Source organism: Bombyx mandarina, chromosome 03, assembly GCF_030267445.1.
Source record: "Bombyx mandarina strain Sakado chromosome 03, ASM3026744v2".
NCBI classification, from domain to species: Eukaryota; Metazoa; Arthropoda; class Insecta; order Lepidoptera; family Bombycidae; genus Bombyx; species Bombyx mandarina.
In genome coordinates this window covers 5776017-5801060 of record NC_143210.1, presented here as the reverse complement: position 1 = coordinate 5801060, position 25044 = coordinate 5776017, and the positions used below count along the sequence as shown (strand labels likewise).

At 33.2% G+C, this 25044-nt stretch overlaps 2 protein-coding genes and 2 long non-coding RNA genes across 5 annotated transcripts in view; 2 read left to right on the top strand and 2 right to left on the bottom strand.

Annotated features, from left to right (window-relative positions):
- Positions 1-6577, bottom strand: part of LOC114250646 (putative G protein-coupled receptor CG31760) — a 74053-nt gene extending 67476 nt beyond the window's left edge. The window contains exon 1 of one of the 2 annotated variants that reach the window (XM_089739637.1): positions 5571-6577. The gene's annotated coding sequence lies outside the window, so the exon portion shown is untranslated. The remainder of the gene's footprint in view (positions 1-5570) is intronic. The other variant, XM_028184613.2, reaches the window with a different exon arrangement.
- Positions 6578-12752: 6175 nt separating this feature from the next.
- LOC114251775 (UPAR/Ly6 domain-containing protein crok) lies at positions 12753-15893 on the bottom strand. The gene is made up of 3 exons (XM_028186161.2): positions 15655-15893; positions 15383-15565; positions 12753-14930 (listed from the first exon to the last, which is right to left on the bottom strand). The coding sequence occupies exons 1-3, from the start codon at positions 15701-15703 to the stop codon at positions 14716-14718; spliced, it is 447 nt and encodes a 148-aa protein (XP_028041962.2). The 5' UTR covers positions 15704-15893; the 3' UTR covers positions 12753-14715.
- A 3231-nt stretch (positions 15894-19124) lies between these two features.
- Positions 19125-21663, top strand: LOC149503271 (uncharacterized). The gene is made up of 4 exons (XR_016325648.1): positions 19125-19240; positions 19417-19488; positions 19945-20065; positions 20157-21663. It is a non-coding gene; the product is annotated as an uncharacterized LOC149503271 (long non-coding RNA).
- A 367-nt stretch (positions 21664-22030) lies between these two features.
- Positions 22031-24433, top strand: LOC149503270 (uncharacterized). Its single transcript, XR_016325369.1, has 3 exons — positions 22031-22272; positions 22729-22849; positions 22941-24433. It is a non-coding gene; the product is annotated as an uncharacterized LOC149503270 (long non-coding RNA).
- Positions 24434-25044: the final 611 nt, after the last annotated feature.

Below are 25044 nucleotides of genomic sequence, written 5' to 3'. Positions count from 1 at the left end.
TCGAAAGCCTTCAAGAATCGCAAAACCGGCGCGTCAGAGTACAAACATTATTTACATAAACCCTTCTTTCTTTATGTTCGAGATATCGATACGGTGGATTTCATTGGCACCGAACATCTGTTGACAGTGATGAACGGGTGTGCACTAACGGAATTTTAAATTAAAATATTCTACAGAGCGGAAAATTGAGAATTTCTTTCTGTTTATTAATGGTATTTGTAGGGGCTCGACTGAAATTAATATTGTCCGTGCCTCGAAGTGTTTCAAGGGTTGAGCTTCGATTTCCTATTCCTTTGGACGAATTTCAAGAATTTTCCGAATTTTTATTCAGTTTGATAGTCACAGAATAGTCATTACAATACACACGGCATATAGTAAATCTTTATGATGACAACTACTGCGGTGCTTAGAATATAGAATTTAAATAAGTTTACGGGTCATAGAGTATATCGAAGGGTGAAAGGTATTTCGTTTGAGTGACATTTTTGCAACTTTACAGGAGAGCCATTTAAAGTTTAAAATTTGAAAAAACAAACCATGACAAAAAAAATATTCTTCGACTGTTTAAATGGGGTAAATATAATTGAAGTTCGGTTAAAAACATCGAATTGTTGATGCTAATACCAAATATTTTTTTCCTTTAATTACAAAGATAGCTTTTGCGTATTAAGCGCTTAAACACCACCTTTCCCCCCTCGATATTATATTATAAGAATTACATTTAACGCGTCTCAAACAACGTTTAATGCCTAATATTCATGTAAAATATAGTCGAGAGTTAGTAATGGACGCGTCAGACTCGTAGGGGATCAGATAACTAGTGTGCTTAGCAACGGTTACGTGAGAGTCTTCAAAGAAGCGGCGCGGCGCTGTCTTCTTCTACACGTAAAATATAAACGTTCTTGGATCATAATAAGTATTCTTATAACTTAGTATCCGCGTTCTAAAGATTTATACCGATATCTATTGCACCTATCTATTGCACTCTTGTTGTTAAGCGGTTACAGAGTCCATGGACATCACAGTGTGTATGGATAAGCCCGTCATGAATGATGAACTTGAAAATTCATTTCAGTTGTATTCTTACCATGAAACCGAAATATCTGACTAGCATAATATTTAGGCAGAATAATAGTACTTATTTTGGGGTCACAATATTGCCACATCTGATACCTGCCCCTATTGCCTATCTCTTGTTGGTACCAATAATGTCCGATCCACAATAGTACCTACTGAAGTAGTTAAATAATAAATAAGAATTGTATTTTAAATATAGGATATTGTTATTTTGGTGCAAATGAAACATCCGATACGGGACCAAATGTCTAAAAAATAACTACCACAATCCTTTTGATTTTATTTGTGTTCACTCAATCATCGAAATTCCATCAAAATTGCTCATCCTTGAAAAATTTAATTCATTTTATGTAATACATGTTCTCTTACAGCTTCGCCCTGTCATCGTTCTCGTCGAATCCGTCGCTTGCGACGAAGGGCTCGACGAGTAAATTAACCCTCAGACACAGCCCACTGAGTTTCTCGCCGGACCTTCTCAGTGGGTCGCGTTTCCGATCCGGTGGTAGATTCTGCGAAGCACGGCTCTTGCTAGGGTTCGTGTAAGCAACGTCGTCAGGTTTGAGCCCCGTGAGCTCACCTACTAGTTAAGGTTACGCTGATATAGCCTCTCAAGGCTATCAGCTTAGGTTTACAAAGAAAAAAAGCTTCGCTATTGACATAAAAATGAAAAAAATTAACTGAATAGTCATACCCAATTTTATTTTTGGTAACCCTTAAATTCGATCACAGTTATTGAGCAAAAACAAAAAAAAATTTGAATGACAAATAGCGGAGAAAATGGTACGTAGTTGTTTTGTCTTTGCCTATTGATATATGGCGCTGGACCGACATTTGCGGCGGGGCCTGGGGGAGGCCCAAGTCCAACAGTGGATGTCAGTGGGCTGATAGTATAAAAATTTATATATACGTATCAATTTTATTGCTGTAAAAGACGATAAAAAAGAACGTTATATATTCACAGATAGAAATAATTACGCACCAATTAATTAATTAATTAATTATAAATCTTGTTTCAGTCAAGCTGAATTCTCAATAATACAGAAAAAAACGGTGCATTCTTAAGTATGTAAAAGAGTAATTAAAACGGCCAGCCGCTCGTGACCATGAATACCGTAAAGTGGTCGAAACCTCGGAAATAATATACTGACAATTATGAGGTAGGTAATCCTCAAGTTTATAATTGTAAACGGTAACATACCTATTTTTAATACCTATTTTTACGTAAAAATAGGTATGTTACCGTTTTAATTAATTACGAAAACCGAAGAAAAAGGATCTCCCATTGATATCATTTCAATTACAAAGGATATTAAAAAGCGTTGCTGGAATAAATTGAGCACTACTTTTTTTTGCTTGCCTGCTGCTAGTAACCTCAAGGGGTTAACCTAGTTTCATCGAAAGTGTAGGCGAGTTTCACGGGGCGCAGTCTGAGAGACTTGGCTAACATTTGCTTAGCACTATCCTAACGTCCATAATTCATTGAGAGAATACTTCATAGCCGAATTACACCCGCATGGACTTTAAAAGACTAAAAAAGAAGTCTGTAGAAGTCAGATCAGACATTTACTTGGAGCGTTCCTCAGGACATTTCGGCTCCTATCTAAGATGAACTTGACGACGTAATCTACAGACTTTGTATGGACGAAGGTGTAATTCTAAGTCACAAGCTTGGTGAGTGAGACGCTCTAGCAATGACAAGATGGAATGGAATGGCTACCCGGATCAACGTCTGTTGTTTAAGCGCTACAAAACTCAGGCGGCCGGTGTTTGGAGATGAGCCCGTTGAAGATACAAGGTTGTGCGTTCACTGCCAAGAAGGACCCCTTTGTTATGGTGCTAAAATTCCAAGGAGTTCCCCTGCAACCTTCCACTAGTATTGGGATAATTGGGGTCGACATTTTGAGCGATGTCCAATTTTGGAGTCATTTGGAGGGCAAAACAAAGTTGGCGTCCAAAATAGGCAAAGAAATTTGCTTTACAAACCACAAGTCTGGCCTCGCGTAGAATGTTGCTCTCACCTCTAGACCGGGCTCCCAAATACCAGCTACTTCCATTTGATTCGATCCGTTCGGATTGTTGATAATCCTATTCTCACGAATCATTTGGAACCTCTGGGTCTGCGGAAGGACTTCGCTTCTCTTTGCATTTTGTACCGGATATTCCATAGGGAGTGCTCTGAGGAATTATTTGAGATGATTCCATCATCTCGTTGTTACCATCGCGCCGCCCGCCACCGGAGCAGAGTTCATCCTTACAACCCGGAGCCACTGCGTTCATCCACAGTGCGGCTCCAGAGATCTTTTTGCCACGCACCATCCGGCTTGAATAAGCTCCCCTCTATAGTGTTTCCCGAGCACCGCTATGACATGTCCTTCTTCAAACGAGTCTTGTGGAGGGTATTAAACGGTAGGCAGTGGCTTGGCTCTGCCCCTGGCATTGCTGACGTCCGTGAGCGACGGTAACCACTCACCATCAGGTGGGCTGCCTACAAGGGCAATGAAAAATTATTTTGATCGATATAAATTCATATCTTCATTTGAAATACGCTATACGGACGAATTAAGTTAATTGCGTCACAATTTACTCAACAAATATCTTTTCCAGTGACCGTAACCGGTTGCTAATTCGCTGTTAAAAACCTTAGGGACAACCTACCAACTGAAACGAAATACCTACATGAAAACTGAAACGTTTCAAATAAATATTTGATCGGGGTTTTGACTTAGTTTCATCTGGGTTTTAAAGTCACGCCTATTGATGTCTACCTCCTGGGCATTTCTGCCGCGAAAATCACTTACTTAGCACTGAGCAGTCGCCAAACGAGAACTTAATAATAACACCGCGGAATTTACGTTGTCATACCATACTATGAAAGCTGAGTTTTTTTTTATTAATCGGCACTTGTCCCCTATTTTTAAAGACGGCTTAGCCGTGTCATTCCATCTGAAGAGACCCGTCTGCTCCTTAGAGAGTTATCGGATTGTGAACTCTTTCTAACCACCCAATAAACACTTTGATATTGAACCCTTAGCGACCGATAATACGTGCTTTAATTATTTGAGCACGAATGAGCACAAGAACACGACGCTTACAGCGCTTTATGGTAAATAATTTCCACGGCCCATCTGGTGCTAAGTCTTCATTAAGGCTCATAGTCTTAAGCATGAATCATCGCCTACCGTAAATATGAGGAATGGATCATTGGGTTCAGTTATAGCTCATACCGGGCACCTTCAAATTCAAAATGAATTATTATTATTATTATTAGTTATTATTTCATTCGTCATAGTGATCAGATTATTTCTTTTCAATTATCTAGTCTTGATAAATAAAGATAAAATGTAGAACTAAATATAGTGAATATCGGTCTTTATTTATGCTTAATTTATTGTTCAAAGGTTCTAATTGTTACGAAATTCAATATTTACATTAAATTTAATTATATAAACTTCAAGGAACTTTGCAGTTACCTATGTAGGTATATTTTTATATCCCCGTAGGGACGGGCTGAAATACAATTTCATTGTTAGTAAAGCCGCTTAAGACGATTTATCGGAAAAGGCGAAAAACTTAACATGAATCTTTTGTTAGAAAATATTAATGCAAACCCAATCGATCAGTTAACATTTTATTAATCAACGTAGAATTTAGGTAGATGCTTTTGAGGGCCAAACGACGATAAGCTGTTGAAATCAGAACAACAAATCCGCTAAATGCATTGAAACATTTCATTGAGGTCTTAGTTCCATTAGAAAACGGTTATAGTGAATACGTATTGCAAGTGCAACCCGGTGGCAAAAATAAAATACAAACCCATATAAAACATTTCACCAGCAATCAATATGTAAAATACAGCTGCGTAGAAAGATATGATCTGGAAAGTACAACTACAGACGGATAGATGCCAAACTATAATAGTATTTCTAGGTAATCGGAATGACATATCTGTAGTATTAGAATCACGTAAGATGTTCTAACAAATTTATGCAAAAAAAATAAACACAAACATTTATCTGAATTGTAATCTTTAAGTTGAAATACAGCTTTCTTGCATATTGTCTGTATATGTTTAAATAAAAATTTCATAATATAGATATTTTAATTATTTTGAAAGAATTAGATTTAATATCTATTGGATTTACATTGATTATTTTTTTAGACATGTACCTTACTATTTACGAATTAAACATGTATTAAATAATTTAAATATTAAAAATGCTGTTGTAGTTATTTTGTAAACAGATTCGTTCTAAGTCTTTTAAATGTTTACTTACTTTAAACATACTATTAAAAAAAATTGGCTTGCGTTATTAATAGTTGAATATAGGTATTTCAATCCTGGAGTATAGTTAGGTAACATGACGAGTTCCCTCCCTCCAGCCTCTGAATACGCGCGAGGGGTCATAACCTTTAACCACTTTCTCGCGTCCTTCGTAAACAAATGAAACGCAAATCAATAATAAATTTAAGCAAAAAACAAACTATATACTCACCAGATCAACCTGTTACGGCCATTCGACCGACGACCACTTCACCTTGAGTCAATACTCACGATCAATTTACAATTTTGTATTTACTGAATGAAATGAACTTCACATTAGCACAAGAGATGCACGTACTAAAATTTCCGCATCGTGTTAATTGAAAATAGCGCGTAACGCGAGGCCACTAACAAATGGTTACTCAATCATTCCTGAGAAAGTCGTTATCTGTACGAGTGCGCGACGTGAAATGTGAAATTCCCCCTGCGCTATTCAAGGGACTGAAGCCTGAAGCCTACGGGAAAATATCAAGCCTCGACCGGGATTTGGATGGAAATAATGCGATCGAGAGAGGCGGCGGAGATCTTCCTTCTCTTTCTCGACTATGATTCACGGTTGAGTCAGAAAGGGTAGGTGAGATCATTGTCGCTGTTGTCACATTTACTCGGGTCCAGGCGAGCTCTCCCGATGGCTGTCGAGGACAGACGACGCGACGATCACCGCTGAAAGCTCAACGAGCAACGATGATAATTGCAAAAAAATAACATTTTCCAATTTCCACAAGCCTAAGGTTCCTCAGATATTTGCCGCAATTCTTATGGTTAGATTAGACGAATATAATTCCTGTGCAATGAATATTTAGCGAAACTGTGTAGTTATTTAATTAAGAAATTGCGCGGTCCTTAAATTAGAACGTATTTTTTTACGTTTCAATTCTTAGCTGTTTTTATTTATCAAAAACCAAACTGAATAACAAATTGAGGTAAACTTTATAAGAAACTACAAATTGCTTTGAGGATGGTGGCTTATAATTCGAATGCCATCTAAAGCAGCAAACGAAACTGTTTTCCTGTTTTATTAAAAACAATATTATTACTACTCCTCTACTATTTATTAGCGCCTATATAATTTTATTGTTTGTATCAAAAACCTTTTCCTTGATTTCATCACACTCCAGTGTGTTTTGTATTTTTTTTTTATTGCAATGAGACAGATGAATGGACGAACTCACAGCCCAGCTGGTGTTAAGTGATTACTGGAGCCCATAGACATCTACGACGTAAATGCGCCACCCACCTTGAGATATAAGTTCTAAGATCTCAGTATAGTTACAACGGCTACCCCACCCTTCAAACCGAAACGCATTACTGCTTCACGGCAGAAATAGGCAGGGCCGTGGTACCTACCCGCGCGGACTCACAAGAGGTCCTACCACCAGTGTATTTTAAATAAATTTTGCTTTAGATAGTTGTTTTTAGACAACCAGACCTTTTATCACGAAACAGTTTCTTGTGGTTATTTCCAACATGATGACGATCCACAATTATAATAGTACTTCGTTGGTAATTAAAGCTAATTAATTGAGTGTTGTACTTAACTAAACACGAATGTAGGTTGATTGGAAAGTACACGGAATTCATTCTAAATTTGTTAACGGCTTATTAGTACTTAGTGAACACAATAATATCGATGTCAACTGGTATTTAAAAATAATCTGTCGGTACAACAAATTAATGTTGTTGGCTGAACAATATATTGTTTAAATATCATAAACAAAACTTTAAAATACTCGGCAGTTTTCTTTCTAAGTAGCCCGATAGTATTTTTAGATATTTAATGTTCGGACTCACGACCCACCTAATGTTAACTGTGACATCAAGAGTGTTTATTATTATTATATTGTATCTTTATTTCAGTAAATAAACCATATCATTTTGTTAGTAAGTATTAATTAATTATAATCTATGTTAAGTTAAAAACCTAACACAACTATTTGACTATTTAAGCAATTGACATTATATGTTTCATCCCCATGTCTCATCCCTATGCCTCATCCCCCCTTGAAACATGAGTTCTAGCTGTCAATTTTACCTACAGTAATACAGTACAAAGGCCGCCCCAAAATTAACATCAATGTTATGAAAAAAAAAGGGTTTTAAAATTGACCCTACTTAACAGCTAAAATGACCCTTTTCGTCGATCATTAGGAGAGTTAGCGGTCCATCTAATGTTAAGCGTTTACATAAATTAAAGTTTCAATGGCAATGGTACAATAAATAGCTCTGCTACCATTTAAATAGAAAAACGTAACTGTTACGAGCCGAAGTAGAAGGAAGGGGAGGATTCTTGGCGTCGGGGATTTAGACGATTGCTACTAATACGAGAGCCAGGAATAGTTCAAATAACAAAGAAGTTATAATATTAGTCACGTGCCCAAATATGTTTTTCTCTTGTAGGTATAATAGTAGGTATACAGTGAACCTCATCGTCAATGTCACAGGGACAGTCAAGCCGCTGCTTAGAACACAGACAACTGCTTAAACCTCGTTTGAAGAAGCACATAATAAAAATATAGTCCTCAGGAAACACCGTGGTTGGAATTTCATTCCAAAGTCAGTTATTTTGTAGTAAGTTATTCCGAGAGGCCGTGACCACGGACTATGAGGTGGGCAGTACCTACGCTGGTCTTTTTTTTTATTGCTCTTGTAGGCAGACGAGCATACGGCACCCTGATGGTGAGTGGTTACCGTCGCCCATGGACTTCAGCAATACCAGGAGCAGAGCCAAGCCGCTGCCTGCAGCTGTCTACGAAGTACCCAAAAAATTTTTACATATCATTGCTTTATGTACTTAGGTACATGTTAAATTTATACGCCCAATTAAACATATATTCCGCTATTCACGCTCGAAGGCCGAAAGAGAATTTCATTGAAATATGTAGCCTCCGGCAGGGCTGAGTCCGTATTGAATAATTAATGTATAACCAAAGTGACAGGAGCGCAACCAGAATCAAATTGCTTCCTTGAAACCATTAATTTGATTGATGACATAAGATCGCGGGTTACGATTTTAGACTTATTAATTTTCTTAAATTGAAAACTTCAAGTAAAAACTTTCACAACTGTATGAGTTGATTTTTTCAGTGACTTGTTTGGGAGATTATGAAATAAAAATAAGATAAGATTAAAACCACGAAAATTAATTCGATTTAATTTAGCAAGGGTGCGCGATTAAACGTGCTAACACTCTATCGTTTATTTGTTTTAATGTATTTAAAGTAATATGTGCAAATATATGTGTTATTAAAAAAAAAGTCACGTCTACTATGATCTTAATGTTCGGGATAACCATAGTGTTATTTTTAATTTAATCGATAGTACAGGTAGGCACGAGGTGGTGTAAGTAAACCCGAGCGGGATGGCCTTTCCAAGCATCCAAAGCATGTTGTAGGTTTTAACTTATTGAAATGCAAAATTAAACTAATTTTGTTCTTTATTTATGTTTTAAAACAATTATTTCGATTGCCAATCGTATTTAGGAGTATTTATTTTATTTATATTTTATTAATCTATGTTTAAAGTTAGAAGACAGAATTAACATGTTTTTATCTCTAATCTTTAGTTGTACTTTTTAGTATATTAGACTCCTTTAATGGCGGCCCTGGCACCCGTCGTTTACCAACTATGTTAGTTAGAAGAGCTATTACCGTTCGGTGGTTTCGATAATTATCGATGCGACTGCAACACGGAGATAGCCAATTCTAAACCTGAAACTATTAATAGAGACAATTAAACAACTTAATTTATAGACCGACGTTTTACAATTATGAACATGATCGTATTATTTGAAATGGATGAATGGCCAATCAAAGCTATGCTATTCAGAATAGAGGAAAATATAATTGCTGCCAATACACGTGTTTGCAATATGTAGGTCATTGAATATAATTTTATGAAAGTTTGATGTAGGTTACTTAAGTAGGAACCTACAATAAGCAATTCTGTTTAAAATAGCTATGTTCAGCAGCTTCAGAAATTCCGTGAAAAATATAACCAGTTCGTTTGTTCTTATAAATCAATAAATGTTCACGTGTTAATTGAAGAAGGTCGTTTCTTTATTGAAGCGTTAGCGGGACAGATCTAAACATTTATAGCTTATATGTACATTATAACACACGAGTAGCCTGCTCATTCATTACATAGGTAGGTGCGTGTTTCTATTTTTACTTAAACTCTTAATAATTTTATTCTAAAATCAGAAGTCACATTAAGGGTCTTGGTAGGTACTACCGATAATTTAGATGTCTCATATGGACATAATTAAATTGCAAGTCTGTATCTTTGTATGGTTTTTAACGGACAACTTATTTTTATTAAAATATTTAGCTCGACGTGAGCACAAAATTCGACATTTACGCAACTTGAGTCAAAACAGTCGAGTGTTTTTTTTTTTTTTTTTATTGCTTAGATGGGTGGACGAGCTCACAGCCCACCTGGTGTTAAGTGGTTACTGGAGCCCATAGATATCTACAACGTAAATGCGCCACCCACCTTGAGATATAAGTTCTTAGGTCTCAGTATAGTTACAACGGCTACCCCACCCTTCAAACCGAAACGCATTACTGCTTCACGGCAGAAATAGGCAGGGCGGTGGTACCTACCCGTGCGGACTCACAAGAGGTCCTACCACCAGTGATAAGTGAGTGAGTGTGAGTGGGTGAGTGTTTTCGAAAATAACAGTCTTGCAAAGGAACTTGTTTCGAACTATACAGATAATTAACTAAAAATTGTAAAAATGCAGAGGCTTGGTATAGTGATTGACTGAGGCCGTGGATATCACTGCTGCCAAGCTTGAGACGCGAGGACTAGATCTCAATTGTATAGCGACTATTGTACTCTTAAAAACATAACGTATTAGTAGAAACACGCGGAATATACTACCTAACTTATCGGGAGCAGAAAATTTGTTAACCCCTGTAAGATTCCATATGTACCTACACATGTATGTATCTAAAAGCCGATTGTACGTACATACATATGTTCCTTAGGGACCCCGAACCGGCCGGAGCGGATAATCTTGTGAAGTTTGGTGGAGATCGAATCAAAGTAAAATAAAAGATCGACTAGCACGGCGGGCCGTGTTTGACTAGTACCTATGTAAATTAAATTTAATATTCTATCTGTGTAAAACTAGTTCCTTTTTTCTCCTACCTAATCGTTAGCAGCCTAAAGGGCTATTCCAACGACCAGCCTCAACCTGAAATACCTTGCTAACACTAGCCCTAGCAAGAGCAGTGCTTCGCTGAATCTACCACCAAAACGGAATTGCGACTTACTGAAAAGTACCGGCGAGAAACTCAATGGACTGTATCTATGGGCTAGGTTGTACGTTGAACTCTTCCACAAGTTCAACAAGAACGATGACATATGCCATTCGTGAATATATATCATATAAATATAAATTCTATTCTATATATATTTATATATTCAATACCTATACTGATAGCCTTGAGAGGCTATTTCAGCTTCGCCCTAACATGTAGGTGAGCTCACGGGGCGCAAACTGGAGTGTTACTAACATTGGCCCTAACAAGAGCAGTGCTTCGCAGAACCTACCACCGGATCGGAAACGCGACCCACTGAGAAGATCCGGCGAGAAACTCAGTGGGTTGTGGCTATGGGTTAAATCGCTGGTCGAGCGACGGGTTCGACGAGGACAGTGACCGGTGCTTGTGGTACCTAACAACACCGTTAATAGATCGGGAGGATCCATAATGATATAAAACATTGGCACCTGCTTCTACTTTTTTAACATAAGCAATCGCATCACTCGGTACGAGTACTCCGGCGTCATATCATGCTACGACTAGCAGTTTGGGGAAATGTTTTTTTTTTCCCAAAGACAGTGCTTTAAGTTTTTGTGGAGTTGAAATCGGATGAGGTCTCATTTCTAATCGTGAGTTCTTTGAAACAATTAAATTTCTCATTTTTGAAGTATGTTTTTATTAATCGGCTGTGTCTATGTTTCGCTGTTTTATGAGACAGAAATTACTCAACTAAATCAGCCGCTGAATTTCGACCAAAATTTACACGGGCTCGATCGACTGAATCCCGAACTTACAGAACGAACGGAATTCTTAAAGAAAAAAAAAATTGAAATTTCTGTGGTCTAAATTAGAATTAGCTAAAAAAACTACCTTCAATTTGTGTACAAAATAGAATGTTTATTTGTTGTTATTGATGATGATTACAAAATTACAATATTCATTCATTAATTCGTCAATTTAGAATGCAGTCAGCTTAAGAGATTCCTATATAATAAAATTTATTGCGTTACAAATATTAATGAGTTTTTTTTTATTGCTTAGATGTGTGGACGAGCTCACAGCCCACCTGGTGTTAAGAGGTTATTGGAGCCCATAGACATCTACGACGTAAATGCGCCACCCACCTTGAGATATAAGTTCTAAGGTCTCAAGGATAGTAAGTATAGTTAGTTTCTTGAATACGATCAGACGTGATTGTCGTGAGCGATTTAGTGGTGGAAAGCACTCTAGACCACCTTCAACTGTTTACACAACTGTATTACTGGTGGTAGGACTTCTTAGGAATCCGCACGGGTAGGTACCACCACCCTGCCTATTTCTGCCGTGAAGCAGTAATGCGTTTCGGTTTGAAGGGTGGGGCAGCCGTTGTAACTATACTGAGACCTTAGAACTGATATCTCAAGGTGGGTGACGCATTTACGTTTTAGAAGTCTATGGGCTCCAGTAACCACTTAACACCAGGTGGGCTGTGAGCTCGCCCACCCATCTAAGCAATAAAAAAAAAAACAAAAACAAATCAAAATAAATAAAAAAAGTCCGGAGCATTCAACATAGGCTAGGACTTCACGCCTGGCCAGACTCGTGATACACAGCACAGCGAGGCTCGACCACGTGTTCTGGAATACCCTACTTGACTCCGCACATAAGACCGCCATTCCGATCGTCGATAATTTATAATCATTGTATTCCGTATACTAAGTTCTGTATCGACGCTTGAAAGGCAAACGTGACTAAGCGACAATAACTGCTTTGTACATAAATGATAGGCAATAACCATATTCGAGGCGCAAAAAAAATTTATTTCTAGGTCTATTAAAATCATTTCAATCCTACAGCTAGATTCGTTAAAATAGTTTTTTTTTCAGGTATTCCAACTTTCAATTAGTCTACTGTAAAGTTCACGCATTGTCGCTTAGTCACGTTTGCCTTTCAAGCGTCGATATACATATATATATAGAATGTTAACACTCGAAGTATTTAGCTGCCATTGCGGTTTTATCCATGAAAGATGGAAGAAATTGCAATCACGTGCGCCCTAGATTACCTTTCACAACAATATTAATATACTAATTTAATTATGATGATTATTATGTTATGAATAATGGAGGGTAGAGGTAAGGAGAACCATCTTAAATGAGGGGACAAATTGAAAAAAATATAGAGTTGTGAGTAGAAAATTACAACTCAAAAATTCTTCAACATAGTGTAAGCAAAGCAAGTGGTGTGACATGAAGGTAGCAGTTGTAAAAGGAGTAGTGTGCAAAGTTGAAAAAATTAATACCAGTTTTGGCACTATCTATCACTAAATTACACCACTTGCTATGGTGCCAATACCTTTGGTTGTTTTTCGGCAGACACTTTTTCATAGACAAAGAGTGTGCTCTTTATCTCTACTTTCCATATTATTTATGTAATTATATATTATATCGCCTTTTCGCATTAAAAATTTACAATTTCCAAAAATATGCGATATTGAGTTAATATGAGTACGTATTTTTCTAATAAATACTGTCAAAAGAGCGTAGTTTAGTTTTGAGTTTTTTTTTAGTCTACCTATGTTTTGACTACTATTAACAAAATTAATACATTATTTTATGTTACTTTAAGACAGATAATGTAACTGGTAAAAAATAAAAAATAAATGTTCCAAATAAAATTAATATGAAAAATATTACATGTTAAACCTTTAAAACACTCTCCTGTAAAAGTAGTAAGATTTTTAAGATTATACAGTTTTAATGCGAGAAGACGACATGTGTGATGCCTAATAATCACACACAACTTTATTCACACGCTCATATTAGAAAAAAATATCCTTTCACAAAAGACCCTAACATATGCTTAATTACAATTGATAAGGTGTTTCTCAATTAATTTTATCTTATACTATACTGGACGGACTTGGTTACAATTTAGAACCTACATTTTTTGTGCTTAAAAAAATCTATGTTCTTTACATAGCTAAAAAACGGTTATCGTACAAGAAAGTACTGACAATATCCCTTACAATGCAAATAGTATAATTATAATTAAACTCAACATACAGAGCATAAGAACTATTGTCATAATGGTAACTATCTCAATTTAAATGGAAAAAAAAATCTAATTTGAACATAAACAATTTTCTTTTAGCAACATTGGATTTTGTAATCTGTAATCTAAGTAATGATTTCACTTCAGATCACACAGGTTCGTCGACCTCAAGCATTAGCTAATTTCTAATTATTGAATATTACAGTGCAAAAGATAATGAATGTTTTAATCTCCAATAATTTTTTTCTGTTATTTGTGATTCTCTTATACCCTGATATACTATTTCATATTTTAAAGAGTTTTATTATATATGCCACAAAAATAAAGAAATAATTATGTCTTATAATGGACGTATAACATTTTGTTAGAACTGATATAATTAAAACTAACATACTTATCATAATAAGTTGGACAATAGTCTCTTTGTGATTCACTTATATGATTCATACTACACTAGAGAAATTATGTAAGACACTTTATTAGGCAATATGTTACTTAAATCTTAAAAATGCAAAATATATCATGTGATAATAATATATAATAATAATAGGTATTTAAAAACAAATAGATTCAAGTAAATTTAAAATAAAGGAGGTTCTTTTTTTTAAAATATAGGCTTTAACTAAGTTATTTAAAAAAAATGCTTAACTTGTATAACTGAGCAAGTTAAAAATATTAGTTCCTCAATTATTGAGTCTATTTATGTAATTTTATACTAAATAATAGCTCCACAGATTTAATAGAGAGATCTTGACATTTATGGAATTTTATACTGTAATTGCATTTGTTTTGTTAATAGTTTACCTAGAAATGTTCATTTTGTTGTTCTAAATTTTTGGAATTTATTTAAAAACAATAAGAGTATGACTCGATATAAGTATGCCTTTTTTACATGATATTATATAGAGCGGGGATTCAGTATTAATAATAAAAGAGTACTGTTAAACTTTCGAACGCAAAATCTACCATAGTACATACTGCCTCCTTTAATTGAAAACGTAGATAAAAAAATATATTCTAGACCTTATACAAGCCAAAGAATATGCTCAATGAGCCCACGAATAATGCAATTGAGAGAGATACACTCGTAGAACCATTGCATTCATCTGAGGTACAGTAACATTCTTCCCAGTACACACCATTGTCATAGACACCCCAGTTACAGACACCGGTCACTCCAGTCTCAGCTACAGATGCGCATCGTCTTATAACTTGACGCCATCTGCCATCCCCTGAAAGCATTATTTATTTTATTAATCTTAATAAACATTCACTTATAATATAAAAATGAAAATACCAAATGATCAACATTTCTCTTTGGTTTATTTTTTTTGGCTTCAAATGTTGGCATATGCTATAGTAGTGGTCACTATTGCTTACTGACATCGTTAATTTTATTAAGCTTCGGTGAAAGAATGACATGCATGTGATTGGACTTATGAAACACTTTATTAAGAGTCAGATATAAATGCATGATTTCAAGACATAAAATATAGAAAATAATATACTGACAATGATTTTAATGGATTCTTTCAAAAATAAATTATATTTTTATAACAAACCAGATACAATTTATACAATTAGGTAGTTACAATTTATTTGATTTACTTGTTTGAGCAGACAGGGCCTGTTTTGTGTAAATATTAATTTAGTATTAATTTGAAAGGATATAGCATGTACTTACAAATGAACCCTTTGGGTCCTTGTTGAGTTAACTTCATACAAAATGCTCCTGGCATGTGAGATTCATCGCTACCACAGTCTACAGCTATGTGACTTTCTCTATCGAATTTCCTGTATGCTCCGCATGTATCTTCCCCCTTGTGATCTTGAGAAGACGCGCATTGGTAGCATTTTATCGAAACAACTAAAATTAATGTAACAATCTTTAGAAATGTACATATTGATGTATATATATTTATGCGTTTAAATACCAGATTTGATTTACGATCTTACCTGTTTGAAAGGTACATAAAAGGGAAACAAACATTAGTTTTACATACATTGTGACGGTTTGTAATTTTTCATAAAAGATATGAACCCAACTTGGAATTAAATCGAATATTTTGGGTGTGACATACAATTAATGTTTCAACGTTCAGAATACACAGTAATATTAGTTATTTAGTTATCTGTATACAGTAAGTAGGTACACACAACTACACACCCATCCGCCGTTTCTTTTTCAAACAAGCAAACAAACACAAGAATCAGGGGGGTGCAACTCCCAAGGTGAATGAAGTTAGCCCCTCAAAATAATTTTTTTTTCCTATTTTATACTTATTTTCTATTAATTCGTTTGTTCATCATTTGTTCATGATTGTTCACTGTTAATAATTGTTTGTTCTGCATTTATTTATTTAAAAAAAATATTTAAAAATATACCTACAAGTTAGCCCCTCTAATGCAATTTTTAATACTTTTTGATCCTTAATGACTCGTAAATATTCATTTTCGATTGTTCTTATATAAAACATGTTTGTTCTCTTTCGAAATTACTCGTTTTTTGTTTAATTTACTATTTTTATTAGTTGAATAAATGTATGCAAAATATGTGTACTGCGCATGCGTTAACTATAATGCCTAAACTTTCTACACGGTTTTAATCGTGAAAAAAAAACAAATATAAATCCTGAAGGAGCAATTAGTTGGTATACAGTTTAATTAAAAAAAATTAAAAATAAATAAATGAAGTAATGTGCATTGGCGTTAAGTTAGACCAAATATATTTTTTCCATCCTCCTACTTATTGTTATGAAGGTATAAAAAAGATAGGGAGTTCACATAGGTAATATAAACAAATAAGTAAATATGTTCATTATTTATCTTTCAAGAGATAATATAGGTATACATTATAATAACTTTTTTACACAGTCGAAATTATATTCCTAACATTAGGAAAATAACATTTTAATACGATAGGTAAGAGGATGGAAAAAATGTATTTGGTCTAACTTAACGCCAATGCACATTACTTCATTTATTTATTTTTTAATTTTTTTAATTAAACTGTATACCAATTAATTGCTCCTTCAGGATTTATATTTGTTTTTTTTTCACGATTAAAACCGTGTAGAAAGTTTAGGCATTATAATTGACGCATGCGCAGTACACATATTTTGCATACATTTATTCAACTAATAAAAATAGTAAATTAAACAAAAAACGAATAATTTCGAAAGAGAACAAACGTGTTTTATTTAAGAACAATCGAAAATGAATATTTACGAGTCATTAAGGACGAAAAAATATTAAAAATTGCATTAGAGGGGCTAACTTGTACATATATTTTTTATAATTTTTTTAAAATAAATAAATGCAGAACAAACAATTATTAACAGTGAACAATCAAGAACAAATTATGAACAAACGAATTAATAGAAAATAAGTAGAAAACAGGAAAGAAAAATTTTTTTGAGGGGCTAACTTCAGTCACCTCAACTCCCATACAAAGGAAAATAACATACAACTAGCGTCATCTTACTCCTGTGGCGACGTCATTTTTGTAACTTTTAGGCATTAATGATCTAATAAACTCACTAGATGGCAGATATGAGTTCTGACTCAATAAAAAATGTATAGTCGGATTTTTTATTAGACGAAGTAAACTGACGTTTACTGTGTTGTCAGTTTTTGATGAAATAAAAATAGTGTTGTAACAAAGTGAACGATTGAAAAAACTCCTGAATTAATGAAATTGCCTCGATTGTCTAGTGAATAGTTAGTGTGCCGAACTGCCGATATCGGGCACGGGGTTCGAATTTTAGCCGTGTTTTGTACATACCAACGAGTTTTCGACGAAACATTATGTTCCTATGGTATCTACCTGTACTAAATACCGAGTGTTTTAAACATTAAGAAAAACATTGCGAGGAAGTTTGTAAGACTGTCCTATTTCCAATGCATCATATAGTTGAAACTATAGATGTATAAAATATAACAATTATAGGTACATAGGTAATGAAAATAAAAAAAACTGATTGTAGTTACATACTACTAGTAACATATTATTATATTGGATCACTTTAATACAATTTTATTGTAAAATATAAATAATATTCTTTTATAGTTTGAAATTAATGATTAACTCTTCACACTCATTGTTCATTTATGTGATTGAACGAGAACTGAACGCATCACTATTACTTTAAATATAGCAACATTATTTCACAAAGTGACATTAGCTACTGTCAGCTGGCTTCGTCTAATTAAAAATCCGACTATAGCGTACTTTGAAGCAGTGCTTCCACTTTTAGGGAATTCTCCCTTTTTTAGGGAAAAATAGCTGATATTTTGGATGATAAAGACAATTTAAAAAATACCAGGATTTAGGATATTTCGGGGTAAAAAGCAAAGCCTATACTAGTAACTGTTGTGAATTTTAAAATAAACGATAATTAAAGTAAAACAATGAACATTTTATTTTATGGAGAGAGAATGACATTAAGTCGAGTTGACAAGTAAAAGAATAAAACAGAGTTGTGTATAAAAACTATAAAGGTTTGATTCAACAGTAACCCTCTAGTAAAGTAAATCATAGATTAAGCCACTGCTTTTTCTTAGGGATTCCCCAGAATCCCAATAAGTATAATCCGCCAAATTTTTATTTACCTATTTTCGTTGATGTCACCAGAACTTACTTGTATTGTAATATACAGGTACTTCATGTACCATGAAAGATTATCATGGTAATTTCATTTACGAAAACCTTGTAATTGTCATTTCACTTTTGCTAGCAGTTCCTTCTTCAAAGACTGAGGTGGAAAGATTATTCAGTGTTCTCAAATTTAAAAACTGACAAAAGAAACAGGCTTTCTAATGAAACCCTGAACGGCTTGCTTCATAGAAAGTTCCCAACTTTGCCAGCAAACAATTGCTCAATTTTAGAACCGAACAGTGTTAGGTTGTGCAGCAAAAGAATATAAAAGCAATGCGTCGACTTCCTTGAAAATTCTAATCCTATAGATCTATGATCTTCTGGGGGCGTTTATATTATATATACCTACATTAAATAATATGCTGTGGTTTATTTTCTGTATTTTATTTACGCTTTCTATATGAGTCGTCTATTATCAAAGGTGGCAATCTGTGCATTTGGACAAAAAAAATTTATTGATATGTCAATACAGATTTATTTGAATATAATCGTCTCCTTCAAAGAATACGGTTCAAAACCTGCATTAAATAAAGGTTAATAGTTAACCTGTTATTTATCTAAGATGTCGTTCCGAAGAGTTTTGTGACTGCCAATGGAATATAAAGTCAATAATTCGTTTTTCTGATTTACCAATCATTGTCCAAAAGTCAGATTGCCGGCTTTGATAATAGTCGACTCATATAAAGGATTTATGAAAGTTGTCTAGGAAATTTTAGGGTAAATTCAAAAGAAACTAGGGTAAAATGTGTTAAAAAAAACGTAAGTGGAAACACTGCTTTGAAGTTTTCAAAATTCCAGGGCCGTAAAACAATCTCAAAAAAAAAAAAAAGTTTTCAAAATGTCGTAACGATTTAATTTTTTAAATCGTTTTTTTTTGGTCTTGGTGTGAGTTATTTTACGTTGTAGTATTAATTTAGAGCAACTTTTAGCTTTATGAGAATATTAGACGATTAGACATTGAGAAATTCTGTTTTGAATTCTCTTTAGACATAACTTGGCTCCAATACTTTTTTCTTCGTTAGCGTTTCGTAAGCCTGTGTAACTATTTTCATTTCTTACAGAATGTTTATTATTAAAAATCAGCATGCCTCGAAGATCGAAAATGAAATGCTATTTCGGATGCCTTGATAACGGTGAGTTTACACTATTTTCCCGGTATATTATTTGCTAACATAATTATTATTCATAATATAATTAAATGAATTAGCACCAACTAATGGTCCTTCCTATTTCTGCTGCCTAGCTATCATATATGTTAAGTTTTGATCAAAACAGTCGGTATTAAGTCTCGTACTATCACACACACACCTCAGATAATAAAATTGTCTCGAGTGGGTGGAAGTATTTATGTTTTGCAACTCAGCGTATTATATGCTTATTGTCAAGTGGGCCCGAACTAGTTTTTTGGAATGATCAATCAGTCATGCTTTCCTGTTTAAATAAAATACAGCACAATTGATCTCACATCCAAAGTTAGATGATGGCATTCACGTTTTGTTTCCTGGTGTTTGATAACTAAGTTACACCAAGTGGCCTGTGACCACGTTCATCCTTCTACCCAATATAAAATAATGTTTTTATTTTTGTAGACAAAGGTTTGATAATGACAAAATTTTATGGAAAAATTATAAGGAGCACTAAAATGTCTGAAACATGAAAATATTGATGCACTATATTTGAACCAGAACGTGTTATGTAATATATTAATTTGTAAGTAAGATTACATTAACACTAAATTTTTCATGGTCGTATTTTTTCAATATTTGTTACATACTTAAGATACTTTGTTTCTCCGTTTCAGAAGAGAAACTGATTCAGCAAGGAACGTGAACTCTCAAGGGATCTTAATTTTTTTTAAATATGTTTATAATTGATAAATTAATAATTGAAATAGTTCATAAGAACTAAATTGATGCCAATTTTGTTTTAAAATAGGTTGTTTAGTTCTTATAGTTATAGTATTACGTTTGAATAGTTGTAATTAGTAAGTTAGTAATATATGAAAATACTGATATAAATTTTTGTAAATAACCTTTTGTAAATTCTACGAGAAGATGATTTTAATTAATGATCAAAAGTCAACGGTCTTTAAAAGCATTATTTGCAATTATTTAGATTTACTGTGGAATATATTTGCTAAGTTGTGTTTTCTGTATGAGCAGATATAAATGAAAATGCCCAAACATGATTATGTTTCTTACATTTTCATTATGTGAAATCAATATGCTTGTGACTGAGTATATTAATAATTTATTAAAACTTAAGTGATAGACAGCAACCCCTATGGCACTGCTGAAGTTTATAAGCACTGGTGACCACTTATCACAGGCCGGGTTGCGTGCTCGTCTGCTGTTGAGTGCAATAAAAATTTTCGAAACCCTTTCTATTATTTAGATGTAATATTAGTGTACATTTAATTTGGATTAAAAGATAAATTTACGTTTTATGTTTGCATGTGTATGTTTATAATTCATTTGCATGTAACGAACACCAGTTTCTTTTTTAACAAAATGTAAACTATTGGTTTGTAATGAATGTAATTAACTTTAAGATGATTTTCTTTCAATCTGCTGTTTGTTTCATCTAGTATTACCAAAGCTAAAGCATCAGAAACGTCAGAATAGAAATAATTTAGATAGGGAATAAAAGTATAACTAATGTAATCATGTCTAAGATTACTATAAGCGTCATTAAGTACAAACTATCAATATTTAAGAGTACTTTAAATCATCATTACATTTTTTAAACATTTTTTGTTTTTCAAATCATGTAATAAAACGTTTGTGCAGAACAAAATGTCACATGTTATGAACATGATTGTGGGTTAATCGTTTCTTAAATTTCTAAATGTTTATAAGAATGCTAAGAATAATTTAGTATTCACTTTAGTGTGTGTATTATCTCTACAATGCTAGTATAAATGACAATTATTGTATGACGAAGCATAGGTAGTGTTTATAGATGTAATATTTTCATACAAGGTCATGATCTGTCACGATCAACTTTAAGCAAGAACTGCTATAGTTAAGAAACAAATTTATTAAATTTAATTCAAATTGTCTACTATGTTTGTAATGGAAAGCTGACATGTTTATATTTCGCACAAATGACTTAAGTGACATTGAATGATTTGATTATCTAGACTTAATTAACTTTTAGATAACTTTCGATTTAATGTTATTAAGTACTCTAGTAGGATTAATCTAGAGGAGTTATTGTTATTCGAAATTTTATACAATTGTACGTTCATACTATCTTTTAACAGTAAATTGTTTGTAATATAGGGAAATTAAATAGCTTACAGAGAATTACAGCTTTTTATTTAAAAAAACTGTTTTCTCTCTGTATGAAAAGGTCTTATCGATTAGAATGCTGAACACAATCAAACGTTCTTTAATATTTCATAAGTACTACCGGGAATTTCAGCGATTCTAAACGATAAGATTTTTTCATAAAGAGAGTTAATTATAAAAAATATTAAAATTACTAAAAAAGCCACCTGGTGGGGGGTAGGGAGATTAATAATCGACAGCAGCGACGCCTGCTGTCCTGGGCTCTAACTAAAGCAAAAATAAAAATGAGAGTTGCGCATCTATCTCAAATATATTAAGTGTATAATCTATGGTCGTAACGATTTAATTTTTTAAATCGTTTTTTTTTGGTCTTGGTGTGAGTTATTTTACGTTGTAGTATTAATTTAGAGCAACTTTTAGCTTTATGAGAATATTAGACGATTAGACATTGAGAAACTCTGTTTTGAATTCTCTTTAGACATAACTTGGCTCCAATACTTTTTTCTTCGTTAGCGTTTCGTAAGCCTGTGTAACTATTTTCATTTCTTACAGAATGTTTATTATTAAAAATCAGCATGCCTCGAAGATCGAAAATGAAATGCTATTTCGGATGCCTTGATAACGGTGAGTTGACACTATTTTCCCGGTATATTATTTGCTAACATAATTATTATTCATAATATAATTAAATGAATTAGCACCAACTAATGGTCCTTCCTATTTCTGCTGCCTAGCTATCATATATGTTAAGTTTTGATCAAAACAGTCGGTATTAATTCTCGTACTATCACACACACACCTCAGATAATAAAATTGTCTCGAGTGGGTGGAAGTATTTATGTTTTGCAACTCAGCGTATTATATGCTTATTGTCAAGTGGGCCCGAACTAGTTTTTTGGAATGATCAATCAGTCATGCTTTCCTGTTTAAATAAAATACAGCACAATTGATCTCACATCCAAAGTTAGATGATGGCATTCACGTTTTGTTTCCTGGTGTTTGATAACTAAGTTACACCAAGTGGCCTGTGACCACGTTCATCCTTCTACCCAATATAAAATAATGTTTTTATTTTTGTAGACAAAGGTTTGATAATGACAAAATTTTATGGAAAAATTATAAGGAGCACTAAAATGTCTGAAACATGAAAATATTGATGCACTATATTTGAACCAGAACGTGTTATGTAATATATTAATTTGTAAGTAAGATTACATTAACACTAAATTTTTCATGGTCGTATTTTTTCAATATTTGTTACATACTTAAGATACTTTGTTTCTCCGTTTCAGAAGAGAAACTGATTCAGCAAGGAACGTGAACTCTCAAGGGATCTTAATTTTTTTTAAATATGTTTATAATTGATAAATTAATAATTGAAATAGTTCATAAGAACTAAATTGATGCCAATTTTGTTTTAAAATAGGTTGTTTAGTTCTTATAGTTATAGTATTACGTTTGAATAGTTGTAATTAGTAAGTTAGTGATATATGAAAATACTGATATAAATTTTTGTAAATAACCTTTTGTAAATTCTACGAGAAGATGATTTTAATTAATGATCAAAAGTCAACGGTCTTTAAAAGCATTATTTGCAATTATTTAGATTTACTGTGGAATATATTTGCTAAGTTGTGTTTTCTGTATGAGCAGATATAAATGAAAATGCCCAAACATGATTATGTTTCTTACATTTTCATTATGTGAAATCAATATGCTTGTGACTGAGTATATTAATAATTTATTAAAACTTAAGTGATATACAGCAACCCCTATGGCACTGCTGAAGTTTATAAGCACTGGTGACCACTTATCACGGGCCGGGTTGCGTGCTCGTCTGCTGTTGAGTGCAATAAAAATTTTCGAAACCCTTTCTATTATTTAGATGTAATATTAGTGTACATTTAATTTGGATTAAAAGATAAATTTACATTTTATGTTTATAATTCATTTGCATGTAACGTACACCAGTTTCTTTTTTAACAAAATGTAAACTAATGGTTTGTAATGAATGTAATTAACTTTAAGATGATTTTCTTTCAATCTGCTGTTTGTTTCATCTAGTATTACCAAAGCTAAAGCATCAGAAACGTCAGAATAGAAATAATTTAGATAGGGAATAAAAGTATAACTAATGTAATCATGTCTAAGATTACTATAAGCGTCATTAAGTACAAACTATCAATATTTAAGAGTACTTTAAATCATCATTACATTTTTTAAACATTTTTTGTTTTTCAAATCATGTAATAAAACGTTTGTGCAGAACAAAATGTCACATGTTATGAACATGATTGTGGGTTAATCGTTTCTTAAATTTCTAAATGTTTATAAGAATGCTAAGAATAATTTAGTATTCACTTTAGTGTGTGTATTATCTCTACAATGCTAGTATAAATGACAATTATTGTATGACGAAGCATAGGTAGTGTTTATAGATGTAATATTTTCATACAAGGTCATGATCTGTCACGATCAACTTTAAGCAAGAACTGCTATAGTTAAGAAACAAATATATTAAATTTAATTCAAATTGTCTACTATGTTTGTAATGGAAAGCTGACATGTTTATATTTCGCACAAATGACTTAAGTGACATTGAATGATTTGATTATCTAGACTTAATTAACTTTTAGATAACTTTCGATTTAATGTTATTAAGTACTCTAGTAGGATTAATCTAGAGGAGTTATTGTTATTCGAAATTTTATACAATTGTACGTTCATACTATCTTTTAACAGTAAATTGTTTGTAATATAGGGAAATTAAATAGCTTACAGAGAATTACAGCTTTTTATTTAAAAAAACTGTTTTCTCTCTGTATGAAAAGGTCTTATCGATTAGAATGCTGAACACAATCAAACGTTCTTTAATATTTCATAAGTACTACCGGGAATTTCAGCGATTCTAAACGATAAGATTTTTTCATAAAGAGAGTTAATTATAAAAAATATTAAAATTACTAAAAAAGCCACCTGGTGGGGGGTAGGGAGATTAATAATCGACAGCAGCGACGTCTGCTGTCCTGGGCTCTAACTAAAGCAAAAATAAAAATGAGAGTTGCGCATCTATCTCAAATATATTAAGTGTATAATCTATGACAAGAATAGTAATTTAGTAATAGTAGGGTTTTTCTCGAAGAGAAAGGCAATGAAAGTTAGCCATACAGCCAATTCTTAAGTTTTATATTTTGATATATAATTTTACATTTTAAGGCAAAAAAGCCAATTCTTTAATATTCTTCATTTGTCTTTTTCAAATTCGTGATAGAAAAATAATTTAATTTACGTAATTATTTTTTATTTCATTTTAAGTCCTGGTATAAGGGACTTTGAGCCATAATATATTTATTTACATTTTTTGTAAGACTTTGTGGTCGAGCGGGAATGAGTGCA

Bases quoted from the DNA above. Each gene is read 5' to 3' on its own strand.
- LOC114251775 (XM_028186161.2), bottom strand. From the start codon at position 15,703: ATGTATGTAAAACTAATGTTTGTTTCCCTTTTATGTACCTTTCAAACA. The intron at 15,566-15,654 runs GTAAGATCGTAA...CATTAATTTTAG, and splicing joins TTTATGTACCTTTCAAACAG to TTGTTTCGATAAAATGCTAC. The intron at 14,931-15,382 runs GTAAGTACATGC...TAATGCTTTCAG, and splicing joins AGGACCCAAAGGGTTCATTT to GGGATGGCAGATGGCGTCAA.